Source organism: Arvicola amphibius, chromosome 10 (assembly GCF_903992535.2).
Source record: "Arvicola amphibius chromosome 10, mArvAmp1.2, whole genome shotgun sequence".
Lineage (NCBI taxonomy): Eukaryota > Metazoa > Chordata > Mammalia > Rodentia > Cricetidae > Arvicola > Arvicola amphibius.
In genome coordinates, this window is record NC_052056.1 from 77,302,552 (window position 1) to 77,326,193 (window position 23,642).

Here is a 23,642-nt window from a genome sequence, read left to right on the forward strand (position 1 = left end):
ACAGGCAGGACTGTTACGCAGAGAAACTCTGTCTTGAAAAACAAAACAAAATAAAAACAATAAACAACAAACAACAACAACAAAAAAGCAGAATCATGGCCTTAGCCTTGAATTTGTCCTGTGTTAGAAGAAGGGTTATCTTCATGAAGCCCTTAGATGGCACTGGTTTACAAAGAGGATCCATGGGTGCTGGTGGCTTTCCAGGGCTCTTAGCAACTAGGGCTGAATAGTTAGTTTTTTATGTCATGGTGGTGGGGGTGGTTTTACCGCTTGTGTGACTTGCTGCAGCCTTAAGTGGGTCCTCAAGCAGTGAGGTCTGGAGGTCAGCCTGTCACAGCGGGAGGGTTTGGAGTGGATCACTACACTAGTCCCCACAATCACCATCTGGGCTAGTCATGCCAGAACCCCCTGCAGCATGACAGAGGTGTTCTGGAAGGCTGTCTTTCTTAGTCTCCAGTCTGTTCCTTTGTAGGGCTCAGGACACTACTGTGCATAGGATATGAGAGTTACAGACTCGGAGGTTTAATCTCAGTTACTGTTTTCTCTGAATCTTACTTTCTCACAAAATGAGAGATTACACAGACTGTTTTCAAACTTCATTCTGTAGGAGTCCAGAGTTCCCTGGAGATACCACATGACTAGAGAGGAATGATGCTAAGAACTGGAGGAAAGAGATTGTCCTACCTGCCTCAGTGTGCAGAGTTCCCTGGAGATACCACAGGACTAGAGAGAGGAATGATGCTAGGAACTGAGGGAAAGAGAATGTCCTGCCGGCCTCAATGTGCAGATCTAGTCGTAAGTGTCATGTATCATGTTCAAAGAAAGATACTGGTTTAAGGAAGTAGGTAGGCCTGGAGATAGCTCAGGGGTTAAGAGCACTGCCCTCCCAGCATGGTGGATCGTAACTGTCTGTCACTCTAGTTCAAGGGGATCTAATGCCCTCTTCTGGCTTCGAGAGGCACCAGAACACAAGTCATGTGTCGACATACATGCAGGCAACAAAAAGATATGAAATAAAAAGTCAGGTGTGCTATGGCACACCTCTAATCCCAACACTTGGGAGCAAGAAGCAGGTGGTTCTCTGTGAGTTTGAGGTCAATCTAGTCCAAATAGTGAGTTCCAGGACAGCCAGGGATATATACCAAAACTCTGTTTCAAAAACAAAACCAAAATTTTGACTATTCTTGCCTCTGTCCTCCCTGTTCTTCCTTTCACCACATCAAGACTGCCTCCTCTGTATAATTTTTAATTTTAAGTGTATTTTAGGTGTTTTGTATGCATGTATGTCTGAGCACCACCAGGTGTATATAGTGCCCTCAGAGGCCAGAAGAGGGTATCAGATTCCCTGAGATTGGAGATGGTTGTTCTAGATGGTTGTGAGGTGGATGCTAGAAATCAATCTCGGGTCCTCTCGATGAGCGTGTGCGTGTGTGTGTGTGTGTGTGTGTTCATGCATGTCATGGTGTGCTTGTAGGAAATTCAGAGGACACCTTGTGGTAATTGATTCTCTTCTTCTACCATGTGGGTTCCAGTAATCGGACTCAGCTTACCAGGCTTACAGGCAAACACCTTTACTAGCTGAGCCATCTCATTGTGCTGAGAACTATTGACAGAGTTATATTTTTAAGATGACCATCATAGATCACACCTTTAATCCTACCACTGGGGAGGCAGATACTGTGGGTCTCTATGAGTTCAAGGCCAGTCATGACTATATAGCAGGCCCTTATCTCAGCAACAACAGCCAAAACCAAACAAAAAAGTTATGTTGTTGGAAACAAATTTGACAACCTCCGAGTTAAATGCCCTCCTGAAAGAATCCTTTGACTCTGCTGATTGACACACAGCAAGGCATTCCTTCTCATCTCAGTTGGCCTCACACTGCCAGCTGTATTTCTTAGTCTCTCCTTAGAGCACTTCCCAGCCTTCTTCAGACATGAAGTCTGAGATGTGGCCTAGTCTACCATTCCTTACTGGTGATTTCTCTTGGGGAGACTCTTTACTCAGATAGAAAGGACACCAAAAGACAAAAGAAAAGAGTCCTTCTAGTGGGTTTATTGAAGTACACGTGACTCAAAGGCACTGTCATCACTTGAGGGTAGAAGAAAGAGGGTCAGGAATTTAAGGTCATCTTTAGTTACAGAGTGAGTTCTGAGGCCACCCTGGGCTACATGAGACCTTTTATCTATATCTCGGTCTCCCCCAGCAAAACCTCTCCACTGGCAAAGCACTGCTGGTGGTTACCATCTAGAATTTTCTTTCTCTTTGGGTCTTTCTGCCTCCCTCTCTAAACTGCTAGAATTATGAGATTAAAGTGTGTGACACTACTCCTGGCAGCTATTACTATTTTTGAGATAGGTTATACTATGTAGCCTAGGCTGGTTAGAACTTATAGTCCTGCCTGCCTCCGCCTCCCAAGTGCCAGCATTAAAGGCATAATCCACTTACATTTGGCTCCCCTGCTCTCTTGTTCATAGTATTCCTTCAATGATCTTTTCTGAAAGTAGATCCTTGTAGTTACTTGTGTGAGGGAGGCTTTATGTGATAATTAGCGTGGGCATGCACACACACACATGTGCAGACCTGAGGTCCACGGATGTTTTTCCATGTTTGCACTTCACAGGTTTTCTCCTTGAATTTGAGGCTCACCGATCTAGTTAGACTGGTTAGAAAAAGAACTTCAGGGATCTGCCTGTATCAGTCCTCTCCTGGAGCAGGGGATAATGCTTGCTTTTTAAGTAGGCATCCAAATTCAGGCCCTTCTTGAACATGCAGGCACCTTATCGACTGTGTCACGTGTTCAGTCCCATAGTCACTTTCTTATCTCCCAGTTTTACTTTTTCACAATATTTAGCAGTGCCTGAAATAATCTTGATTTTGTGTACACAACATTTATAGTGCACCTACTACGTTCCAGGCACCGTGTGTATTGACCATCGGATTGGAGCCTACATAAGGCAAAGGGCTTTAATTGTCCAGGTCATTTGTGTCTACACAGGACTCCCCAGCACTGGGACCCGCACACAGTAGGCACTTCTTCACTGTTCCGCGCTCTTCCCGGCCCGCCCCTCCCCCGTTCCAGGAAGTGAGGGGGTTCTAGCCGCCTGGCCTACCGCGATGCATTTTGGGAAAGCAGCAGCACCAGATCCAAGATGGCGGCCAGCAGGAGGCTGATGAAGGTAAAAGCCATTCTCTGGCGCTCGCCAGGCGGGAGGGGGGGGGGCGGCGTCCCCGGGCCGGGACCCCCACGGCGGGCCGCGGCTCCTTGGGGCGTCGCCACCCTCCATCCCTCGTTGCGTGGCCCCGCAGTGCCGCTGTGCCGCGTGTGGAGGAGAGATGTAACGGGGCCGCCTAGGCCTCAGCCTGGGCGGGAGCGCAAGGCCGCGCCGGGAGCCGTCGCCGCCGCCGGCCCCTCGGATCAGCTTGGGCAGTTCTCGCGCCCCCTCCTCTCGGAGCGGAGCCGGGCCCTCCGTCACAGCGGCCGCGGTCCGGGTCGAGGACGCCGTTGATGTGTGGGCCGGGCCTGGTGGCCCCAAGCTGGGCGCCCTCGGGGAAGAAAGCCGGAGCCCCGGCTGGGAGTCCGCGCCGCGGAGCCGCCCGGTCCTGGGCCGCGGTCGCCAGACTCTGAGCCCCATTCCGTCAGCCCACAGCTCCGGGACCGGGAGGCTGCGAGGCCCGAGACGGGAAAGGAAGGAGGAGGGCAGGCGGCCAAAGTTAGGTCAGTTAGTTGGTGGTCTTTTGAAATTGTGTTGGGTCCTCGCAAGCTATCGCCTTGTGACTGCAGAGTCACACAGCGGACAAGTTCCAACTCTAGGAAGGCTTGGGGTCGGCCACCGTCGCAGCTAGGTTCTTCTTCCTATCCATCTCTTAGTCATCCTCATCTATCGCTGATGAAGCAAAGTGACATTTTTGAAGTGGGGGTGGGGGTTGGCTTCTTTGCTTCGAATCAAAACCGGCCAAAGTTTACAAAAATAACTTGGAGTACGCACTTTGTATCTTGAATGTAGCGGACTGTCATCTCACTACTTGGTTCCTTTGGAGAGGCACCCAGGTGCTGGGTTGATTTCTGTTTTTCACGGGTCGATTTGCCGACATCCTCTAAAGACAACCCCGCCGGTGTTTGAGTGCTACCAGGTAGTGCGGCGGAGCTACCGCCTGACCGGAAATACCCAGGGAGCTGGCTCCTGAGAACAGATAGCCGGGCCTCCTCCTTGCCTGCGTTGTATATGGTTGATGGAGACGCTGGAAACAAAAGAAAACCGTTTGTTTGTTCACTGAAACCTAGAGAGAACATTGCACTAAAAGTAGAGTGGCAGTGGGCACAAAACTGTGATGATAGAGCCCCCTCTCTGCTCTGCCAGTGACCCTCCCATCATTTTCCTAAATGAAAGGAAAGCTAATCGCTTCCGTGTTCAAGTCCCTCAAAGTTGCCGTCCCTCTAGTCTTACAGGTTTCAGTTTAGGAAGATATGTGAATGCATGCTGTTTCTCCTAATTTTATTGAAATTACTTTAATTCATCCACCCTCTCTCAGGTAACTTTTCTCTCACTACCCTTCATGAACTCCAGAGTTCCTTTCTCTAAAGCAAGTATTATCTTTTCATTCTGGTTAAAGTCCTCTATGGTCTTATCTGTAACAGTTAATTCTAACTTCTTTAAATTAAAAAAAAGTACTTATTTTTAATTTTATATGCATTGGTCTTTTGCCTACGTGTATGTCTGATCTCTGTGAGGGTGTTGGATCCCCGGGATTGGAGTTACAGACAGTTGTGAGCTGCCATGCTGATGCTGGGAGTTGAATCAGGTCCTCTGGAAGAGCAGCAGCCAGTGTTCTTAACTGCTGAGCCATGTCTCCAGCTCCCCTAACTTCTTCAAAGTACCTTTCTTTCTTTACGTGTGTGTGGATAATATGTTGTGCCACGGCATTCATGTAGAGATTAGAGTCCAACTTGTCAGTCAATTCTCTCCTTCCACTGGATGGGAGCCAGATGGTCCGCTCAAGGGGGCAGGTTTACCCACTGAGCCATCTCATCACCCTATCCTGACTTCTTAGTGCCCACTAAAGACTTTTCTTTTTTGTTTTGTTTTGAGACAAAGTTTCTCCATGAAAGAGAAAGCAGTCTCTTTGGTCTCACTGCCAACTTAAGAGGTTCTGGATGCTTTTGCACCTAATTATTGCAACAACTGCCATTTTTCCAGTTTTATTGTGTGCTTCATATTCATGATCATGTTTAGTCTTCCTTTTGATTTAGATATTATTCCAACTTTGTAGAAGAGAAAAGAAAATGCAAAGAGATTCTTTGGCTTGCCTCTACTACCCTACAAAGGCTAAGATAAGATAGTACGTGATTTAACTCACCTCCGTGAGTCTCAAACAAAGCTTAAGGATGGTATTTGTTCTGTGCTCTGCCTTTGTATGTGTGTTTGCTCAGCCTGAGAAAAGCTATCTTCTCAATTCCCTTTCCTTAAGGGGAGTTCTTGGGTCACCACCTGTCCCTGGTCTGTGTGAGCCCGCCCCCATAGCACTTTGCATTCCTCTTTGTCTGGTGCCTGTCCTATGCTGGGTTTGTGTTTCTGAAGAGCAGGAATTGGCTTTCTTCATTTTTTTCTTTTTACTTCTTGTGTTTTGAGACAAAGACCTTACTCTGCATTCCAGGCCAACTTCAAATAAATACAAAATGATTTTCCTGCTTTAGCCTCCTGACTGTTAGAATTACAGGAGTGAACCACCAGGACCAACTGACCTAATTTCATTCTGGTGTCTCCATGGTCTGTCCCCATTAACCCAGTTCGGCATTCCCAGGCTGTCAGATATCTAGAAGGGGAATTACAGTTTTTAAATTGTTTTCTAAAATTTGAGCTCAGGAAAAAGTTTAAGTACTTACTAATTTAAGCTTATTTTACTTGTTTTTTTTTGTTTTGTTTTCAACACTCAAAATTAGTCTATGGTCATCTTTATTTTTGCAAATAAAGCAGTTTTCAGTTTCAATAGATTGGGAGAGTTATCACTACGGAGGAATGGTAGACCATGGTGAGGTGAGATGATGCGCTGAGTCTCCCTGGCTTCAAATGTGAAAGACTACATTCTCTGTCATATTGTCTCCATTTTTTCTCCATGGGGGAGGGGAGAAGAGAGAACGAAATTGTGGATGGAGATTCTTTCAGTTCAGGAGGGAAATCCTATTTTTATGTTGCTGATCATTGGGTTTAAGAGTTTAAGCCTCGTTAGTTGCAAAGCAAAAATTAAACAAACTGGGCAAGGTAAGTAATCCTGTAAATAATCCTAGCATTTGAGATGGAGACGAAGATCAGGAGTTTAAGGTTAGCCTCAGCTATATAATGAGTTTGAAGCTAACCTGGGCTCCAGGAGATCCTGTCTTTTTTTTTTTTTTGGTTTTTCAAGACAGGGTTTCTCTGCAGCTTTAGAGCCTGTCCTGGAGCTAGCTCTTGTAGACCAGGCTGGCCTCGAACTCACAGAGATCCGCCTGCCTTTGCCCCCCGAGTGCTGGGATTAAAGGCGTGCACCACCACCGCCCGGCTGAGATCCTGTCTTAAACAAAAAAAAAAAAACAAAAAAAAGGGAAAGAAAATGTCATTGCTTCTGGTTGGTCAATACTATCCCAGTACTTCAGATAGAAATAAAGGAATTTCTGGTAGTGAAAAATTGAAACAGTTTGCTGGTTTTTCTTGTTTGTTTGTTTGTTTTTGTTTTGTTTTTTGTTTTTATTTGCTTTTATGAAACAGGTTCTCACTATGTAGTACTGTCCTGGCTGTCCTGGAACTTACTCTGTAGATCAGGCTGGCCTGAAACTCACAGAGATCCGCCTGCCTCTGCCTCCCAAATGCTGGGATTAAAGGCGTGCACCTGGCTTTTGTTATTAGTGTTTTGCCTAGTGTTTGTCTGTGTACCATGTGTTTCCCTGGTGTCAGTGGAAGCCAAACTCATGGGATTAGAGTTGCAGACAGTTGTTGTCGAACCACCATGTGGGTTTGGGGAATTGAATTCAGATCCTTGGACTCTAACCAGTAAGCCATCTCTTTAGCCCTTTAGATATTTCTTTAATACAACAGTAATACAAAGCACAGTTTTGTCAGGTAGTGGTAGCACATGCCTTTAATTCCAGCATTTAGGCAGAAGTGGGTGGATCTCTGTAGGTTAGAGGCCAGCTTAGTATACAGAGTGAGTTCCAGGGCTACACAGAGAACTCTGGTCTCCAAAAAACCACCACCGGGGGCTGGAGAGATGGCTCAGTGGTTAAAAGCATTGCCTGCTCTTCCAAAGGTCCTGAGTTCAATTCCCAGCAACCACATGGTGGCTCACAACCATCTGTAATGGGGTCTGGTGCCCTCTTCTGGCTAACTGTATACATAATAAATAAATAAATATTTAAAAAAACCACCACCAACAACAAAAAAGATATAGTTTCATATATCTTATATTTATGCCTATGTATAAATATGACTGAAAAGTTATTTTAGGAAAAATGAATTTGAAAAAGCTTAGTAGTTGTTTTATTTTTTAGATTTATTTTATGTGTAGGATTGTTTTGGATGCATGTATGTCTGTGTGTCACTTGTGTGGCTGACTGCTCTCCTCAGAGGTCAGAAGAGGGTACTCTGGAGGCAGAGGCAGGAGGATCTCTGTTTAAGGTCAGTTTAGTCTACACAGTGAGTTCCAGGACAGCCAGGGCTATGTAGAGACCCCGCCTTAAAAACAACAAATAAATAAAAAAGAGAATATTGGATTTCCTGAAGCTGGAGTTATGGGCGATTGTGAACTGTCATGTGGATGCTGGGAAATTAACCTGGATCTTCTACAAAAAGAACCAAATGCTCTTAATTTTTGAGGCATCTCAACAAAGGGGAGTTTTTAAAAAGTTTATTTTTTTATTCCCCCAGACAGGGTCTCTCTGTAGCTTTGGAACCTATCCTGGAACTCACTCTGTAGACCAGTCTGGCCTCAAACTCACAGAAATTTCTAGTGCTGGTATTAAAGGAGTGAGCCACCACCATCACCACCACCTTGAAAATTTTGAATTTCAACATTAGCAAAAAAGATTTACAATGTTAACAAAGCAATAAATACATTTTAATTTGCAAAGCAGCTAATTCAGCTTTGAAGGCAACACCTAGATTGTAACCATTGCTTTTGTCAGGAACAAGAAACTAGCTACAAAGCCCAAAGCAAAGACTGTAGAAATTGATTGCACTGATCATGTGTTGTTCCCCTCCCTACACATTTTCCCTATGGCCCTCCCATTGAGTAGCTTCCCAAAGGGACTTTTCTCAAAGGGAACTTTGTGGATTTACAGGTGGGGAAAGTACATTTTATTAGTTATTATAGTATAATAGTTGAGCCAAGGCACTGAGGTTTGTAGCATCTTTTTTTTTTTACTGTAAACATTTTTAAAAATTTTTTTCGATGATAGTTATTGAGCTCTACATTTTTCTCTGTTCCCCTTCCTTCCTCTCCCCTCCCCCCTTCAGTCCTCCCTCAAGGTCCCCATACTCCCAATTTACTCAGGAGATCTTGTCTTTTTATACTTTCTACTTCCCATGTAGATTAGATCTATGTAAGTCTTTCTTAGTGTCCACATTGTTGTCTAAGTTTTCTGGGATTGTGGTTTGTAGGATGGCTTTCTTTGCTTTATGTTTAAAAACCACCTATGAGTGAGTACATGTGAAAATTGTCTGTGTCTGGGTTACCTCATTCAGAATGTTTTCTAGCTCCATCCATTTTCCTGCAAAATTCAAGCTGTTGTTATTTTTTTCTGCTGTGTAGTACTCCATTGTGTAAATGTACCACATTTTTTTTTTATCCATTCTTCCGTCGAGGGGCATTTAGGTTGTTTCCAGGTCCTGGCTATGACAAACAAAGCTGCTCTGAACATAGTTGAGCACATGTCCTTGTGGCACGATTGAGCATCCAAAAGTGGTATTACTGGGTCTTGAGGAAGGTTGTTTCCTAATTTTCTGAGAAATCGCCACACTGACATCCAAAGGGGTTGTACCAGCTTGCATTCCCACAATGCAGAAGTGTTCCTTCCTCCCCACCCCCCCCCACACACAACCTCTCCAACATAAGTTGTCACCAGTGTTTTTGATCTTGGCCATTCTTACAGGTGTAAGATGGAATCTCAGAGTTGTTTTGATTTGCATTTCTCTGATGACCAAGGATGTTGAACATTTCCTTAAGTGTCTTTCAGCCATTTTAGATTCCTCTGTTGAGAGTTCTCTGTTTAGGTCTGTACTCCTTTTTTTTTTTTTTTATTGGATTATGTGATCTTTTGGTGTCCAATTTCTTGAGTTCTTTGTATATTTGGAGATCATACCTCTGTCTGATGCAGGGTTAGTGAAGATCTTTTCCCATTCTTTAGGCTGTTTTGTCTTGTTGACTGTGTTCGATTTGTAGCATCTTTAGAGTGTTTTTGAAGTAGTGTTCACTTGGTGTACTTCCTCAGTCTCTAAGCATATGCCAGGGAGCAGGAGTTATTCAGTAGCAGTTCATTCCTTGGAAGTAATTGTACTAAGCAATGACCTGTTTTGCTCTTGAATACAGGTTCATATCCTCCTGACTTCTGGAGTTCTAGGAGGATATTTGTTTATTTAAACAGGGTTTTGATATGATTCTCAGAATGACTTTGAATTCACAGTAAGCAGTTCTGCTTCAGCCTCCTATTAAGTGCTAGGGTTATGGAGGTAAGCCACCACTATTTTTTTTTAAGACAGTATCTCCTAGCCAGGCTAGCCTCAAACTCACTTTGTAGCTGAGGATGACTTTGAATTTATGATCTTCCTGCCTCTAACCTGAATGCTTGGATCACAGATTGTTCCACAAACCTGGTTTATAATAAGCAATGCTGGGATCAAACCTAGGGCTTCATGCATGCTAGATAAGCACTCTACCAATTTGAACTATATCGCTAGCCTCTGCCTACAAGAGACTCTGCTGAGCAATGTCACTAGTTTCTCTTCTCTCCATCTTTGGTGACCATCTGCACATTTCTAGGATTCCTTATCAGTCAGTCTTTCCTTTTATATACAATTCCTGCCTAGCTACATGTCAAAGTAATCTGTGGTCCTGTGGAGTTTGAGGGTTTCAGATGCCCAGGTGCAGCTCAGAGATTGAGATTGAAGGAAGGAAAGCAGGGGTGAGGCTGGGACTCTGGTTTCACAAGTTTACATTCCTTCAGTATCTGATTTTCCGCTTATCTGCTCCCCACTTGGCCATGGAATCCCCTAAACATAGCACGCTGTTCTCACTGGATTTTATTGTTGTTGGGTTTTTTTTTTTTTGTTTTTGTTTTTGTTTGTATTTTGAGATAGAATTTCTCTGTGTAGCCCTGGGTGCCCTGAAACTCATTACGTAGACTAGGCTGACCTTGAACTCAGAGATTATGTGTGCCCTGCCCCCACCTTCCCTAGTGCTGGGATTAAGGGCGTGTACCACCACTTCCCAGCTTCTCACTGGGCTTAAAATTCTTTAAATTTTATTTTATGTGTGTACGTGTTTTGCCTACATGTATATCTATGTACTATGTGCATGCATAGTACCCAAATAGGCCAGAAGAGGGTGTTGGCTCTCCTGTCACTGGAGTTAAAAGGTGGTTGTGAGCTGCCATTGTGGGTACTGGGAATCAAATCTGGGTCCTCTGGACAAGCAGCCAGTCTTCTTTTAACTGCTGAGCTATCCATCTCTGAAATCCTTTCTAATTTTTATTTATTTGTTTATTTGCTTTTGTTGCTGTTTTTTTAGGGTTCCCTCTATGTAGCCTTGGCTGTCCTAGAATTTGCTATGTAGAACAGGCTGGCTTCGAACTCAGATCCACCTGTCTTTTCCACCTCAGTGCTGGGGGCAAGCACCACTATTTCTGTCTTAAAAGTTTTTTTTTTTTTTAATTTATAATTGTGTGTTTATGTGACTGGGTGTGTTCCTGGATGACAGTTTGTCTATAGAGGCAGAGCAAAGCTCGTGGGAGTTGTTTTTGTCCTTTCATCAAGGCTTCAGAGTTAGGCTTGAGCAGCCGGTCCTCTTATCTGCTGAACCAGCTCTCCCTGTTAATCTGGATTTTTTTAAAAAATCTTTTTAAAGCTGGGCGGCGGTGGCGCACGCCTTTAATCCCAGCACTCGGGAGGCAGAGGCAGGCGGATCTCTGTGAGTTCGAGACCAGCCTGGTCTACAAGAGCTAGTTCCAGGACAGGCTCCAAAGCTACAGAGAAACCCTGTCTCGAAAAACAAAACAAAACAAAAAAATCTTTTTAAAAAACTTAATTTTATGTACATAGGTGTTTTTGCCTGAATGTATGTCTGCACCATTTGTGTAGTGCCCACAGAAGCAAGAAGATCTCCTTAAAACTAGCATTACAGGCAGTTTTTAGGCCACCATGTGGTTCTGGGAATTGAACTCTGGTCGCCTGGAAGAGCAGCCTGTGCTGTTAAGTGATGAGCCATCTTTTTAGCCCCAACTCTGGATCTCTTTTTGGTGTCCCTCTTGTCCCCTTCACCCCTCGCCCCCTGTAGTGTCAGTGCTATACCTCAGTTCCTTGTAATGCTATCGCTGAGCCATCTCACTGACCCTAGCTCCCCTTTTTAGTGTACAAGAATCTGTCTGGGGCCTTAAGCAGTCAGACAAGGCACTCTACTCCAGTGTGATGTGTCTATCTTCTCTGTATTGAGTGATTTCTTATCCTTTGAGACTCTGCTTTAAGGGGTACCTTCTTTGGGCCCTGGTGAGTGAGCTATGAAAAATGGTATACATCTACCTCTCAGAAATTCCATCTGTCCATTGGGTATCCCATGTGTGCCAACTAAGTGGCACCCCAGCCCCCAACACTGAGGAATAGGTGACATGTGGCTTATTCCTTTAAGAATTAAATAAAGTTTTAGTAGTTGAAGAGAAAATCCTTGGAGGATTACAGATTTTTCATCTAGCCAGCCTTGACCTGCTTAGAATATACACCGATGAAGCTAAATACTTCTTCTCCCATAGTTGTCATGGGCAGTGTCTCCAAGACCTGCCCTGAAGAGCCCCAGAAACTTTATCAGTTTCCCAAGCAGGCAGCCCACTTGTCATACTGTATTGTACCCTCCTTAGATTTTATTTGGTCCAACCCATAGGTGCTTTCCAGAAACACCAAGGAACTGGCCTGATTTTACCCTTGGGTTGGCTGTATAGCATGGGCGTGTCCTCTGCACTTCTGGGGTGAGTCTTGGCAGGACCAACTTCTAGGCAGCCTCTGGAAGAGATGTCACAGAAGGCGATGCTGGTGGACTTAATGACAAGTAGCAGAGCTGCCTCATAGCCTTTAGGTTTCAGTCACAGTCCTAGAAGTGCCTGGAGGGGGTGGAGGATGAGAGAGGTTGAGACTCTCCTTTTTGGACTGCTGAGAGCTAGACTTGGTGGTTGGGAGCTTAAAGTTCTCAATTTTGAGTCTTGGGCTTGCCATATCTTAGCCAAGTGGTCCTGAGGAAGTTAACTTCTCTGCCTTGAGTTACTCGATCTGTGTGTAGGTTAAGTAAGTTAAGATATATTAAGTATTTGTCATATACTAAGATATAGATTTCATTAATCAACAAAGTGAAACAACACTAGGCATCATGGTGCACTGTAGTCTCATTGTGTAGACCAGGCTGGCCTCAAATCACAGAAATTTGCCTGCCTTTACCTCTCACGTACTGGGCACATTAAGTGTGAACTACCACACCCAACTGCTTGCCTTTTTTTTTTTTCCAGGACAGGGTTTTTCTGTGTAACAGCCCTAGTTGTCCTGAAACTAGCTTAATGGGTTTATTTATTTTTTTTTGTTATTGTTGTGTTGTTTGGTTTTTTTCGAGACAGGGTTTCTCTGTATCTTTGGAGTCTGTCCTGGAACTAGCTCTTGTAGACCAGGCTGGCCTCGAACTCACAGAGATCCGCCTGCCTCTGCCTCCCGAGTGCTGGGATTAAAGGCGTGCACCACCACTGCCCGGCACCTTTTTTCTTTCTTTTTGGTGTATGTGTGTAGTGTGTACATGTGCATTGGTGGCGTGTACACCCATGTACATGTGTATGGAGGCGAGAGATTGTGCTTTGTCACTCTACAAGTTATTCCCGTGTGACAGGGTATCCCAATGAAACTGAAGCTTGCTGCTGGCATGCTGGTCTACATAGAGTTCCAGGGCAGCCCAGACTACACAGTGAGACCCTGTGTGCCCCCCCACCCCCAAGAAAAGAAGATTCTCCCCTACACAGTTTCTTTGAAAAAAAATAATAAAGAGGGGCTGGAGAATTGGCTTAGTGGCTAAGATCACATGTTGCTCTTGCAGAGGACCCCGTACCCACATGGTTCACAACCATCAGTCATCCTACCTCCAGTGGATCCAACATGTGGTGCACATACATACATGAAGGCAAACATAAATACAACATATAAAATATAACAAAAATATTTTTAAATTAAAAATTTTTTTAGATTTATTTATGTGTATGAGTATTTTGCCTGCACATCTGATGTCTTGCCTGAGGAGGTCAGAAGAGGGTATCAGATCCCTTGGGGCTGGAGTTACTGATGGTTTTGAGTCATTATGTGGATGTTGGAAGCTGAACCCTCGTCCTCTAGCCCCACATAGTTTCTTAGGGTTCTAGAACTCTGAGGGCCCTTGGAGAGTAGATGCTGATGATGACTTTGATTTACAGATGCGGTGGAAGTGAGCTTTGGAGTCAGATCTACTGTCCATCTGCCCTGCTCTTTGCACTCTGCTCCTGTTGGCCACTCATGGGCTTAAAGGACAGGTGGTTTGGATTCATTCTTTTTTTTTTTTTTTTTTTTAATTGATTTATTTATTATGTACACAGTGTTCTGCCTGCAGGCCAGAAGAGGGCACCAGACCTCATTATAGATGGTTGTGAGCCACCATGTGGTTGCTGGGAATTGAACTCAGGACCTCTGGAAGAAGCACCAATGCTCTTAACCTCTGAGCCATTTCTCCAGCCCTTGTTTTCTTTTTAAATAGCTTTGGGAGTAACCCCATGGGTAATAGATAAGATTCTGAGCTACACACTAATTCTTGTGCTAATTTTGACAGCTCTAGGTCTGTATTGATTATTTTTGTTTTCTGTCCTTCATTATTCTTGCCAGATTTTGGTTCTACCTTAGTAGTTCAGCAGCAGTTTTGATAGCTGTTAGTCCAGCAGGCACACATTTAACCAGAACAGACACTAAAGTCAAAGCCAGTGCTTATTGGTAGGATTTGTATATTTCTGCAAGGGGATATTGCCTGCCCTTGTCACTAGTGGAGGAAGAAAGTATAACTCAGATGGCTAATAGCCTCTGAGCTTTTTCTTTTTTCTTTTGTTTTTTTGAAACAGGGTTTCAGGATTTCTCTGGGTATCATCCCTGGCTGTCCTGGAACTCACTTTGTAGCCCAGGTTGGCCTTGAACTCATAGAGATTTGCCTGCCTCTGCCTCTCGAGTGCTGGGCTGAGCTTTTTCTAATGTGTTAACTGGCTGTTTTACATCACTACCCCTTGTTATGAAAAAGTCAACCTAAGCTTACAGAAAGAACCTGCCTCCTTCCCCTCCCCCCAGCACTACTACAGGCCTTCTTTTTCAGCCCTCACCATGTGTTTGATGAAAGTAGTTTCTGGTCTTCTTGTTCTGTGCCTCTAGGTCTGTTGTGGATAGACTTGAGGCTGGTGTCCCAATCCAGAGCTCCCAGTTTAGTAGGGGTGCAGGACTCTCAAGTGTGTAATGTAGGTAGGTCAGCAATGCCAGGCACACCCTTGTTTAAATGAAGACAAACATTCCAGGAGGCTGGCCTGTGAGAAACTGCCTTCCTGTGGAGCCAGGGTCCTGACTGGGCTTGCCTAGAGGCTGTGTAGGCAGCATTTTCCTTTAAGCAGGAGCTGTAGCTGTCTTCAGTTATATTCTTTTAGATGACCTAACGCCTAGCAGTATGCTGTGGTAGAGTAGCAGGGACCTAAATTTAGATGTTGTTTTTTGCTTTTAACTTGTTTGAATTGTTACTTTGAGACTTGGTGGGTATCCTCATAAAGAGGATAATGAAATGACCTCGTAGATTGAGAAAGTAGTTGTATTATGTTAGTTGTAATAATAATTAAGTGTAAGCATTCAGCTGATCCATGAGAAACATGAGTCACTCCCTCCCCCTTAATTTGCTGAGAATTAAGTGAAATGAGATTTACGTTCAAGCATTCTGAAGGATTATGTTTAAATTTGCAGGATATATAATCATATTAAAACCATAATTTTATTGTCAAGCAGTTTCATTGTACACACTTGGAAAGTTTCCACTAATGTTAAAATTAGAAATTTTAGTTTTATTAATACTTATTTATTTTGAGACAAGTCTCACAGTGTATGTAGTCTTGTCTACTTTTTTTTTTTTGTCATCTTGTCTATCCTTGAAGTCACTATTTGACCAGACTAATCTCAAACTTAGAGAGTTCAGCCTTTCTCTGCTGGGATTTAAGACATGAGCCAGCAGCACTCGGGAGGCAGAGGCAGGCGGATCTCTGTGAGTTCGAGGCCAGCCTGGTCTACAAGAGCTAGTTCCAGGACAGGCTCTAAAAAAGCTGCAGAGAAACCCTGTCTCGAAAAACCAAAAAAAAAAAAAAAAAAGACATGAGCCAGCACACTAAATTTTTTAAAAAATATTTATTTTATTTGTTTGTTTGTTTATTATGTATACAGTATTCTGTCTGTGTGTATGCCTGCAGGCCAGAAGAGGGCACCAGACCCCATTACAGATGGTTGTGAGCCACCTTGTGGTTGCTGGGAATTGAACTCAGGACCTTTGGAAGAGCAGGCAATGCTCTTAACCTCTGAGCCATCTCTCCAGCCCAGCACACTAAAATTTTATTAATTTTTAAAAGTACTTCATTTTTATTTGAAATTGTATACCTGTGTGCCAGTATGTGCATGTGAATACAGTGCTCTTTGAGGTCAGAAGAGAGGGCACTGGATCCCTTGGAGCTGGAGTTGTAGGGAGCTGTGAGCTACCTATCATGGGTGCTGGGAATTGAAATGTGGGTCCTCTGTCAAGAGCAGTATGTGCTTTTTTTTTTTAGTTGTTGAGCCATCTTTCCAGCCCACTTTGATTTTCTTTTTTGAGAAAGGGTTTCAGTATGTAGCCTTGTTGGCCTGGAACTCACAGAATTATCAGGCATATGCCACCATTCCTGGCAAATTTAGGCATTTTGATGGAGTAACACAAAATCGGGGAGGTGCTGTTTTACATTGTTAATGCTCTCCCAGTGATGCATGTGGTGTTTGAACTCTTCTTACATATCTGATGCCAGTCTGCTGGGTTTTATTTTAACCAGTTAAGCAGAGCTTAAAGAAACAAACACATTCATTATGTAGTGAAGATACTGACTAGCAGTGGAAGGCTAGAAACATTACCTTCCTATACTTTAAACATTTGCATTTATTTATTTCAGGTAACGGGAGGGCAGAGACATGTTTTTGCCAGAGTGCTGTGGAAGTCAGAGTACAACTTTTAGGAGTTGGTTTTCTCCTTACATTGTGTAGGTCCTGGAGATTGAACTCAGATTGTCAGGTTTGGCGACAAACTCTTTACCTACTGATTCATCTTACCAGCTTTCTATTTATATTTGTATTTATTTTGCTTTAAAAATATTATCTAAGGGGCTGGAGAGATGGCTCAGCAGTTAAAAGCACCAGTTGCTCTTCCAGAGGACCTGAGTTCAATTCCCAGCAACCACATGGTAGCTCACAACCATCTGTAGTGGGATCCTGACCTGGTGTGTAGTTGTACATGCAGATAGAGCACTTATACATAAAATAAATAAATCTTTAAAAAAATATTATCTTTGCCGGGCTTTGTAACTGGAGGTTTCTCGTCCTGCAGCCACTTTTACAATAACCACCCAGAGGCTTAATATTTATTACATACTGTTTGGCGTATTAGCTCAGTTTTATTGTTAACTAGCTCTTATAACTTAAATTAATCTATTTCTGTTGGTTTATATTTTACTATGAGGTTCGTTACTTGTTACCTCATATCCTGCTTCTCCGGTAACTGCTTGTGTCTCCCTGACTCTGCCTTCTTTCTCACTGTATTCAGCTTGGCTTTCCTGCCTAGCTATATTCTGCCCTGCCATAAGCCACAGCAGCTTCTTTATTAACCAGTTGTAATAAAAAAAAAAAACCATATTCATGACATAAGAGAGGCATCCCACATCAGGGCAGTAGAGAATGCCTTTTTTTCCTTTTTTTGTTTTTTGTTTTTCTAGACAGGGTTTCTCTGTAGCTTTGGAGCCTGTCCTGGAGCTAGCTCTTGTAGACCAGGCTGGTTTCGAACTCACAGAGATCTGCCTCTGCCTCCCAAGTGCTGGGATTAAAGGCGTGCACCACCACCGCCTGGTTGAGGAGAATGCTTTAATCCCAACATTTGGGAAGCAGAGGCAGGTGGATCTCTGAGTTCAGGGCCAGCCTGGTGTGGAGTAAGTTCCAGGGCAGCCAGGGCTACACAGAGAAACTCTGTCTCAAAATAAAACAAGGAAGCAAAAAGTGTACACCACTACACCTAACTTCTTTTTTCTAATTATTGTGCATGTGTGCACACGTATTTACCACTCAGTGTGTGTGTGCCTCAGAGGACAATTTTGGGAAGTTGATTCTTCCTTCTGTCTTTGGGTTCCTGGTATGAAACTCAGGTCATCAGGTTTGGGTGACAAGTGCCTTTACCCATCTTGCTGACTCATGTTCTGTCCTTTTCTAATGGAAGTTTAACCATCCTAGCCCAGTGCTTTATATAGCCGCAATGACTGTGGAAGGGCTATCCTGGCCTTGGTCCAGCCCTGGACCTGCTGTATGAGAATTCTGTGACTTGGGCTTCTCTGAGCCTTTGCTTTTTACCTCTATAGAATGGGCCATTTGTGCCTGTTTTGCTCTCATTCTGGTGTTTAAAGCTCTGATCACTGCCAGGTGTGTGATGCACACTTGTAAGCCCAGCATTCAGGATGCAGAGGCAGGCCTGGTCTGCAGAGAGAACTTCAGGACAGCCAGGGCTGTTATACAGGGAAACACTGTCTTTGAAAAAAACAAACGAACAGCTCTGGTCATAGCTCATGTGCTGCATATTGTAATAGTGTGGAGTGTTGTCATGATTGTCTGTCCCTATCCCTGCCTGCCTTTCCCTTGGCATGTATTTCTAAATGTTGCTGCACTTTTGGATGATACTCTGAACTGATGCCTTTGATAGATAAATGTGGTAGTGATGGGCCTTTTTTTTTTAAAATTGATTTTTATTGAGCTCTACATTTTTCTCTGCTCCCCTCTGTGCCTCTCTCCACCCCTTCAACCGTCTCCCAAGGTCCCCATGCTCCCAATTTACTCAGGAGATTGTCTTTTTCTACTTCCCATGTAGATTAGATCCATGTATGTCTCTCTTAGAGTGTGATGGGCTTTTAGCAAGAACCATGCCATACCTTGTGTTTCAGCTCATTTCAGAAAGTTTTGTATTAATAACCATAGATACCCTTAGTTTCCTTGTGATATGTTTTGCATAGTAGAAAATCTACATTGTTGAATTTTATATTTTAAGAAACACGATATAGTTAAGGAAAGAGAAGAAGTTAGTATACATGCTAATTAGATAAAAAGCTTCCTGTAAGAAATGGATTTTTCAGGCTGGAGAGATGGCTCAGAGGTTAAGAGCACTGGCTGCTCTTCCGGAGGTCCTGAGTTCAATTCCCAGCAACCACATGGTGGCTCACAACCATCTGTACTGAGATCTGGCGCCCTCCTCTGGCGTGCGGGCATACATCGAGGCAGAATGTTATATACATAATAAATAAATAAATAAATCTTAAAAAAAAAAAAGAAATGGATTTTTCTTTTTCTTTTTATTTTTTTTGATAAGACAGTAAAATCTTCAGGTGAGGGTAACACCTGGGGGTAGGTTGTATGCAAGCCTAGGCCTATTTGATTCTATAGGCATTGCTTCTTCCTATGAACACTGACAGTTTGGCAGCCAAATCAAAACATTACTTGCAAGTATGATTAGAAAAATAAATTGATGCTGGAACAGTTAAGAGTGCTTACTGCCCTTGCAGAGATCCTGGGTTTGGGCTGGGAGATATTCAGCAGTTAAGAGGACTGGCTACTCTTCCAGAGGACCCAGGTTTGATTCCTAGCACCCATGTGGCAGCTCACTCACAATCAACTGTAGCTCTAGTTCCAGAGGATCTGAGTCTTCCGTTGGTTTCTCTGAACATATGGTAAACATACTAATGTAGACTGACACATAAAAAAATAAATCCCTGGAAGGAGAGCAGAGAAGGGTATATGGGAGGGTTTGGAGGGAGGAAAGGGAAGGGAGAAATGTGATTAAATTATAATCTCAAATATAAAAGCAATTTAAATAAATCTTTAGAAATTAGTATTGGAGTTAGTATAGAGATGCTCAGTGCTAAGAGCTGTTGCTGCTAGTCAGGTTAAGAGGACCTGACTTTGATTTCCTGCAGATGTGTGAGATAGCTTACAACTGCCTGCTGTGTGAGTTCCACCTCCAGGGGAGTGTGATACCTCTGACTTCATGAATACTCAACCTGCACACTCCTCCCCAACTCAGAATTAATACTGAAGAAAATGGGTGGGGATTGGATATTCTCTTTTGGGGGGAGCGGGGGGGGTTTGAGACAGGGTTTCTCTGTAGCTTTGGAGCCTGTCCTGGGACTAGCGCTTGTACACCAGGCTGGCCTCGAACTCACATAGTTCTCTGCCTCCTGAGTCCTGGGATTAAAGGTATGCGCCATCGCTGCCTGGACAGATGTTCTCATCTTATTGTCTGTAACAGTCTTCACAATAGGAGGACGTGTTACTGCCACAGAACGAGTGAATGCTGAAATTTAGTATACAGGGCCTGGAGAGATGGTTCAGCAATTGAGAGCCCTGGCTGATTTTTCAGAACCTGAATTAGTTTCTAAGCACCCACATGGTGGCTCATAACTGTCTGTAACTCCAGTTCCAGGGGAGTTTTTCTGATCTTTTTGGGCATCCGGTGTCACCATGCATATAGACACACACATATAGGCAAAAAATACTTAAGTAAAAAAAATTGTCAGAATATGTTGTGGGATATTAATTTAATTATGTAAAGGTGTGCTGCATTTGTTTCACTATGTAAATATGTGTTGCATTTGTTTCACCTTGCCTGCCTAAGGTACCTGATTGGTCTAGTAAAAGGCTGAATGACAAATAGTTAGGCAGAGGGAGGATAGGTAGGTCTAGGTGGGCAGAGAGAAGTAGGAGAGAGATGAGAGAACAAGGGAGAGACCCAGAGCTAGTCAACACATGAAAGAGACAGGAAAAGTAGTTCATATAGAATGAAAGAAAGGTGAAAAGCCCCAAGGCAAAATGTAGAGAAACAGGTTAAATTATAAAAGTTAGTGGAACAAGCATAAGATAAGGCCAAACATTCATAACTAATAATAAGCCTCTGTGTCATAATTTGGGGGCTGGCAGTCCAAGAAAGCCTGCTACAAGAGTACTGGCCAGTTTGATGGCACAGTGGGTAGAAGCCTTTGTTGTTGAGCCTGATCTGAGTTTGGTCTCCAGAGTATGCATGGTGAAGAGAGAAAATAAACTCCTTAAGTTAAGTCTTGTGATCTTTGTGTGTACACATACCTGTAAGTGAATAAAAATAATTGTATCTATTACTATATTTTAAAGTCTTTAGTATAGGGCTAGGAATGTAGTTTGGTTGGTAGAGCACTTTTCTTTTATTCACAGAGCACTGGGTTTGATCCCCAGCACCATATAAAACTGGGTGTGCTAGTACACATCTGTAATCATACATAGGTTGAGGCAGGAGGATCAGAAATTCAAGATCCTCTTCAGGCTGCATAGTGAATTCACTCAGCCTTGAACATGAGATCCTGACTCACAAACAAAATCTTCAAAATAAACAACAGTGGAAAAAATGAAAGTCATACTAATCCCCAACTCTCACAAGGGGTTCTCCGTGCAGCCCTGGCTGCCCTGAACTCTTTTTGTAGACCAGACTGGCCTTGAACTTGGAGATCTACCTGCTTCAGCCTTCTGAGTGCTGGGACTATATATAGGTGGACACCATTATGCCTAGCATAATAGTGTTTTTAATTAAATTTTTACTTTTTGTTTGTTTGTTTTCCAGACAGGGAGGGTTTCTCTTTGTAGCCCTGGCTGTCCTGGAAGTAGCTTTGTAGACAAGGCTGGCCTTGAATTTACAAACATCTGCCTGCCTCTGCCCCCTGAGTTCTGGGATTAAAGTCGTGCATCACCACCACCTGGCTAATTTTTAAATTTGAATTGTATATGTGCATGGTGTGGGTGTCATGGCATGTCAGAGGACAGCTTTCAGTGTTTGGTTTTCTCCTTTCATCATTTGGGCTCCAGGAATTGAACTAGGTCATCATCAGGCTTGTGCAGGTGCTGTACCTGCTGAGCCAATGAGGCGGCCCCATACTACTTTTTCTCTTTCCTTCCCCTTTCTTCTGCCCCTTCTTCTTTTTTCCCTCCTCCCCCTTTTCTTCTCCTTCCCGGGGGTTCCTATGTATTCCAGCTGGGGATACATAGCTTCCTGAGTGCCGGGATTAGTATTTATTAAATTTTTTAAAAAATCAGAAAAATGTCAGTTTCTCTGATCTCAGACATATAGTCAAAGGTATTTTTTTTTTTTTTATTTTCCTTACTTCCATGTGGCTACTAGCTCAGTAAGTAGCACAGAACTCTAGTGCTACTTAGGATTCTCTAAGGAACAAAACAGGTAGAATGAGCTAATATCTGTGTATTAGTAAGATTTATTAGAGGCTGTGGTTGGAGCAGTCTGATAACAGCTGTCTCTTGACAGAAAGCCAAGGATCCTGTAGTTGTTCACTTCAGGAGACTGGGTGTTTGAGCAGTTCTAGTCTAGTGCTGATAGAGGTCCCCGAAGGTCCTGGAGAGCACCAGTTTTCAGTCTGTGTTGAACAACAGCCAAGGAGTGGGTCAGGATAGATGAACTTGCCAGTGAGAGTAAGGGCAAGCGGGCAGAAAGCACAAGTTTCATTCTTCTATGTTCTTTTATGTGGGCGGTCACCAGAAGTTGTGGCCCAGATTTGGGGTGGGTCTTCTGGCCTTCAAATGACCTGTTTTTATGGTGGATCTTCCACCTCAAGTGATCTAACCAAGAAAAATCCCTCACAGGTGTGTGCCTAGCTGCTTGGGTTTTTTTTTTTTTTTAAATATTTATTTATTTATTATGTATACAATATTCTGTCAGTGTGTGTGCCTCAGGCCAGAAGAGGGCACCAGACCTCATTACAGATGGTTGTGAGCCACCATGTGGTTGCTGGGAATTGAACTCAGGACCTTTGTAAGAGCAGGCAGTGCTCTTAACCGCTGAGCCATTTCTCCAGCCCTGCTTGGGTTTTAGTAAGTTACAGATGTAGTCAAATTTGACAAAATTAGACATCACAGAAAATTTTGCTTTTTTTTTTTTTTTAATTTAGGTTTAGTTTTGGAATTCTTTTTTTCCCCACCACTATACAAACGAGGAATTTTGGATTTCTTAAAGAGGATCTTGGTTACATATTATTCAAAAATCTCTGGCTCCTTATGGTTTCTTAGACCTGGCCTTGCCTGTAGATAATACTGGGGAGGTTTTAAACACTGTATCTGCTTTTTCTGTCTTTATCTCTGCCCCTTTTCTATGTATGGCCCAGCTAGCCTTGACCTCATGATGATGATCCTCCTGCTTCTGCTTACTGAGTGCTGGTGTTGTAGGGATGCACTTAAACTACCAAAACCAATGTTCCATGATAGGACACAGTTTTCATACCCCCATCAAAACAGCAACAAAACTTGGTGGGTTTTGTGTGTGAGTTCTGTCTCAAAACAATAACAACAACAAAAAAACATAAGGCTGGCTGTGCAGGATAGTCTCTTATTTTTCCTAATCCTTTAAGGACTTGGGGAAATTGTTTCCTTTGAGAACCCAGATCCAGCTTTCCAATACTGCCAACTGTACTTGGCCTTGCTGTTGGCATGTGGCATTCAGTTTTCTGGTCCTACTTTGAGAAATGGGCATTACCCCTTAAGTGGACTGTCTGTTGCTGTGATGAAGCACCATGACTAAGGCAACTTATAAAAGGAAACATTATTCATTCATTCATTCATTCCTTCATTCATTCATTTATTTTTGAGACGGGGTTTTTCAGTGTATCCCTGGCTGTCCTGGAACTCACTGTGTAGATCAGGTTGGTCTCAAACTCAGAGACCTGCCTGCCTTTGCCTCCTAATTGCTGGGATTAAAGACATACGCCACCACCACCACCCTGCTAAAGGAAGCATTTAATTGAAGGCTTTCATCCAGTTTCAAAGAACTACTCTATTATCATGGTGGAGAGTATGGCAGCAGGCAGGCAGACATGGTGCTGGAGAAGTAGTTGAGAGCTCATTCACATCTCATCTTCAAGCTGCAAGCAAAGAGAGAGTGAGACTGGACCTGGTGTGGGCTTTTGAAACCTCAAAGCCCACCCCCAGTGACATACTTTCTCCAACAAGGCCACACTTCCTTTAAAAAAAATTAATCAACTTATTCATTCATTCATTTATTTTGGTTTCTCGAGACAGCGTTTCCCTGTGTAGCTTTGA

The 23,642-nt window shown here is 43.4% G+C and overlaps 1 protein-coding gene across 1 annotated transcript in view; it reads left to right on the forward strand.

Annotated features, from left to right (window-relative positions):
• The first annotated feature begins 3,108 nt into the window (after positions 1-3,108).
• The window catches only part of Ube2l3 (ubiquitin conjugating enzyme E2 L3), a 47,075-nt gene continuing 26,541 nt past the window's right edge, over positions 3,109-23,642 (forward strand). The window contains exon 1 of the mRNA XM_038346230.2: positions 3,109-3,179. Coding sequence (XP_038202158.1) covers positions 3,153-3,179 — 27 coding nt within the window. The 5' untranslated portion in view covers positions 3,109-3,152. The remainder of the gene's footprint in view (positions 3,180-23,642) is intronic.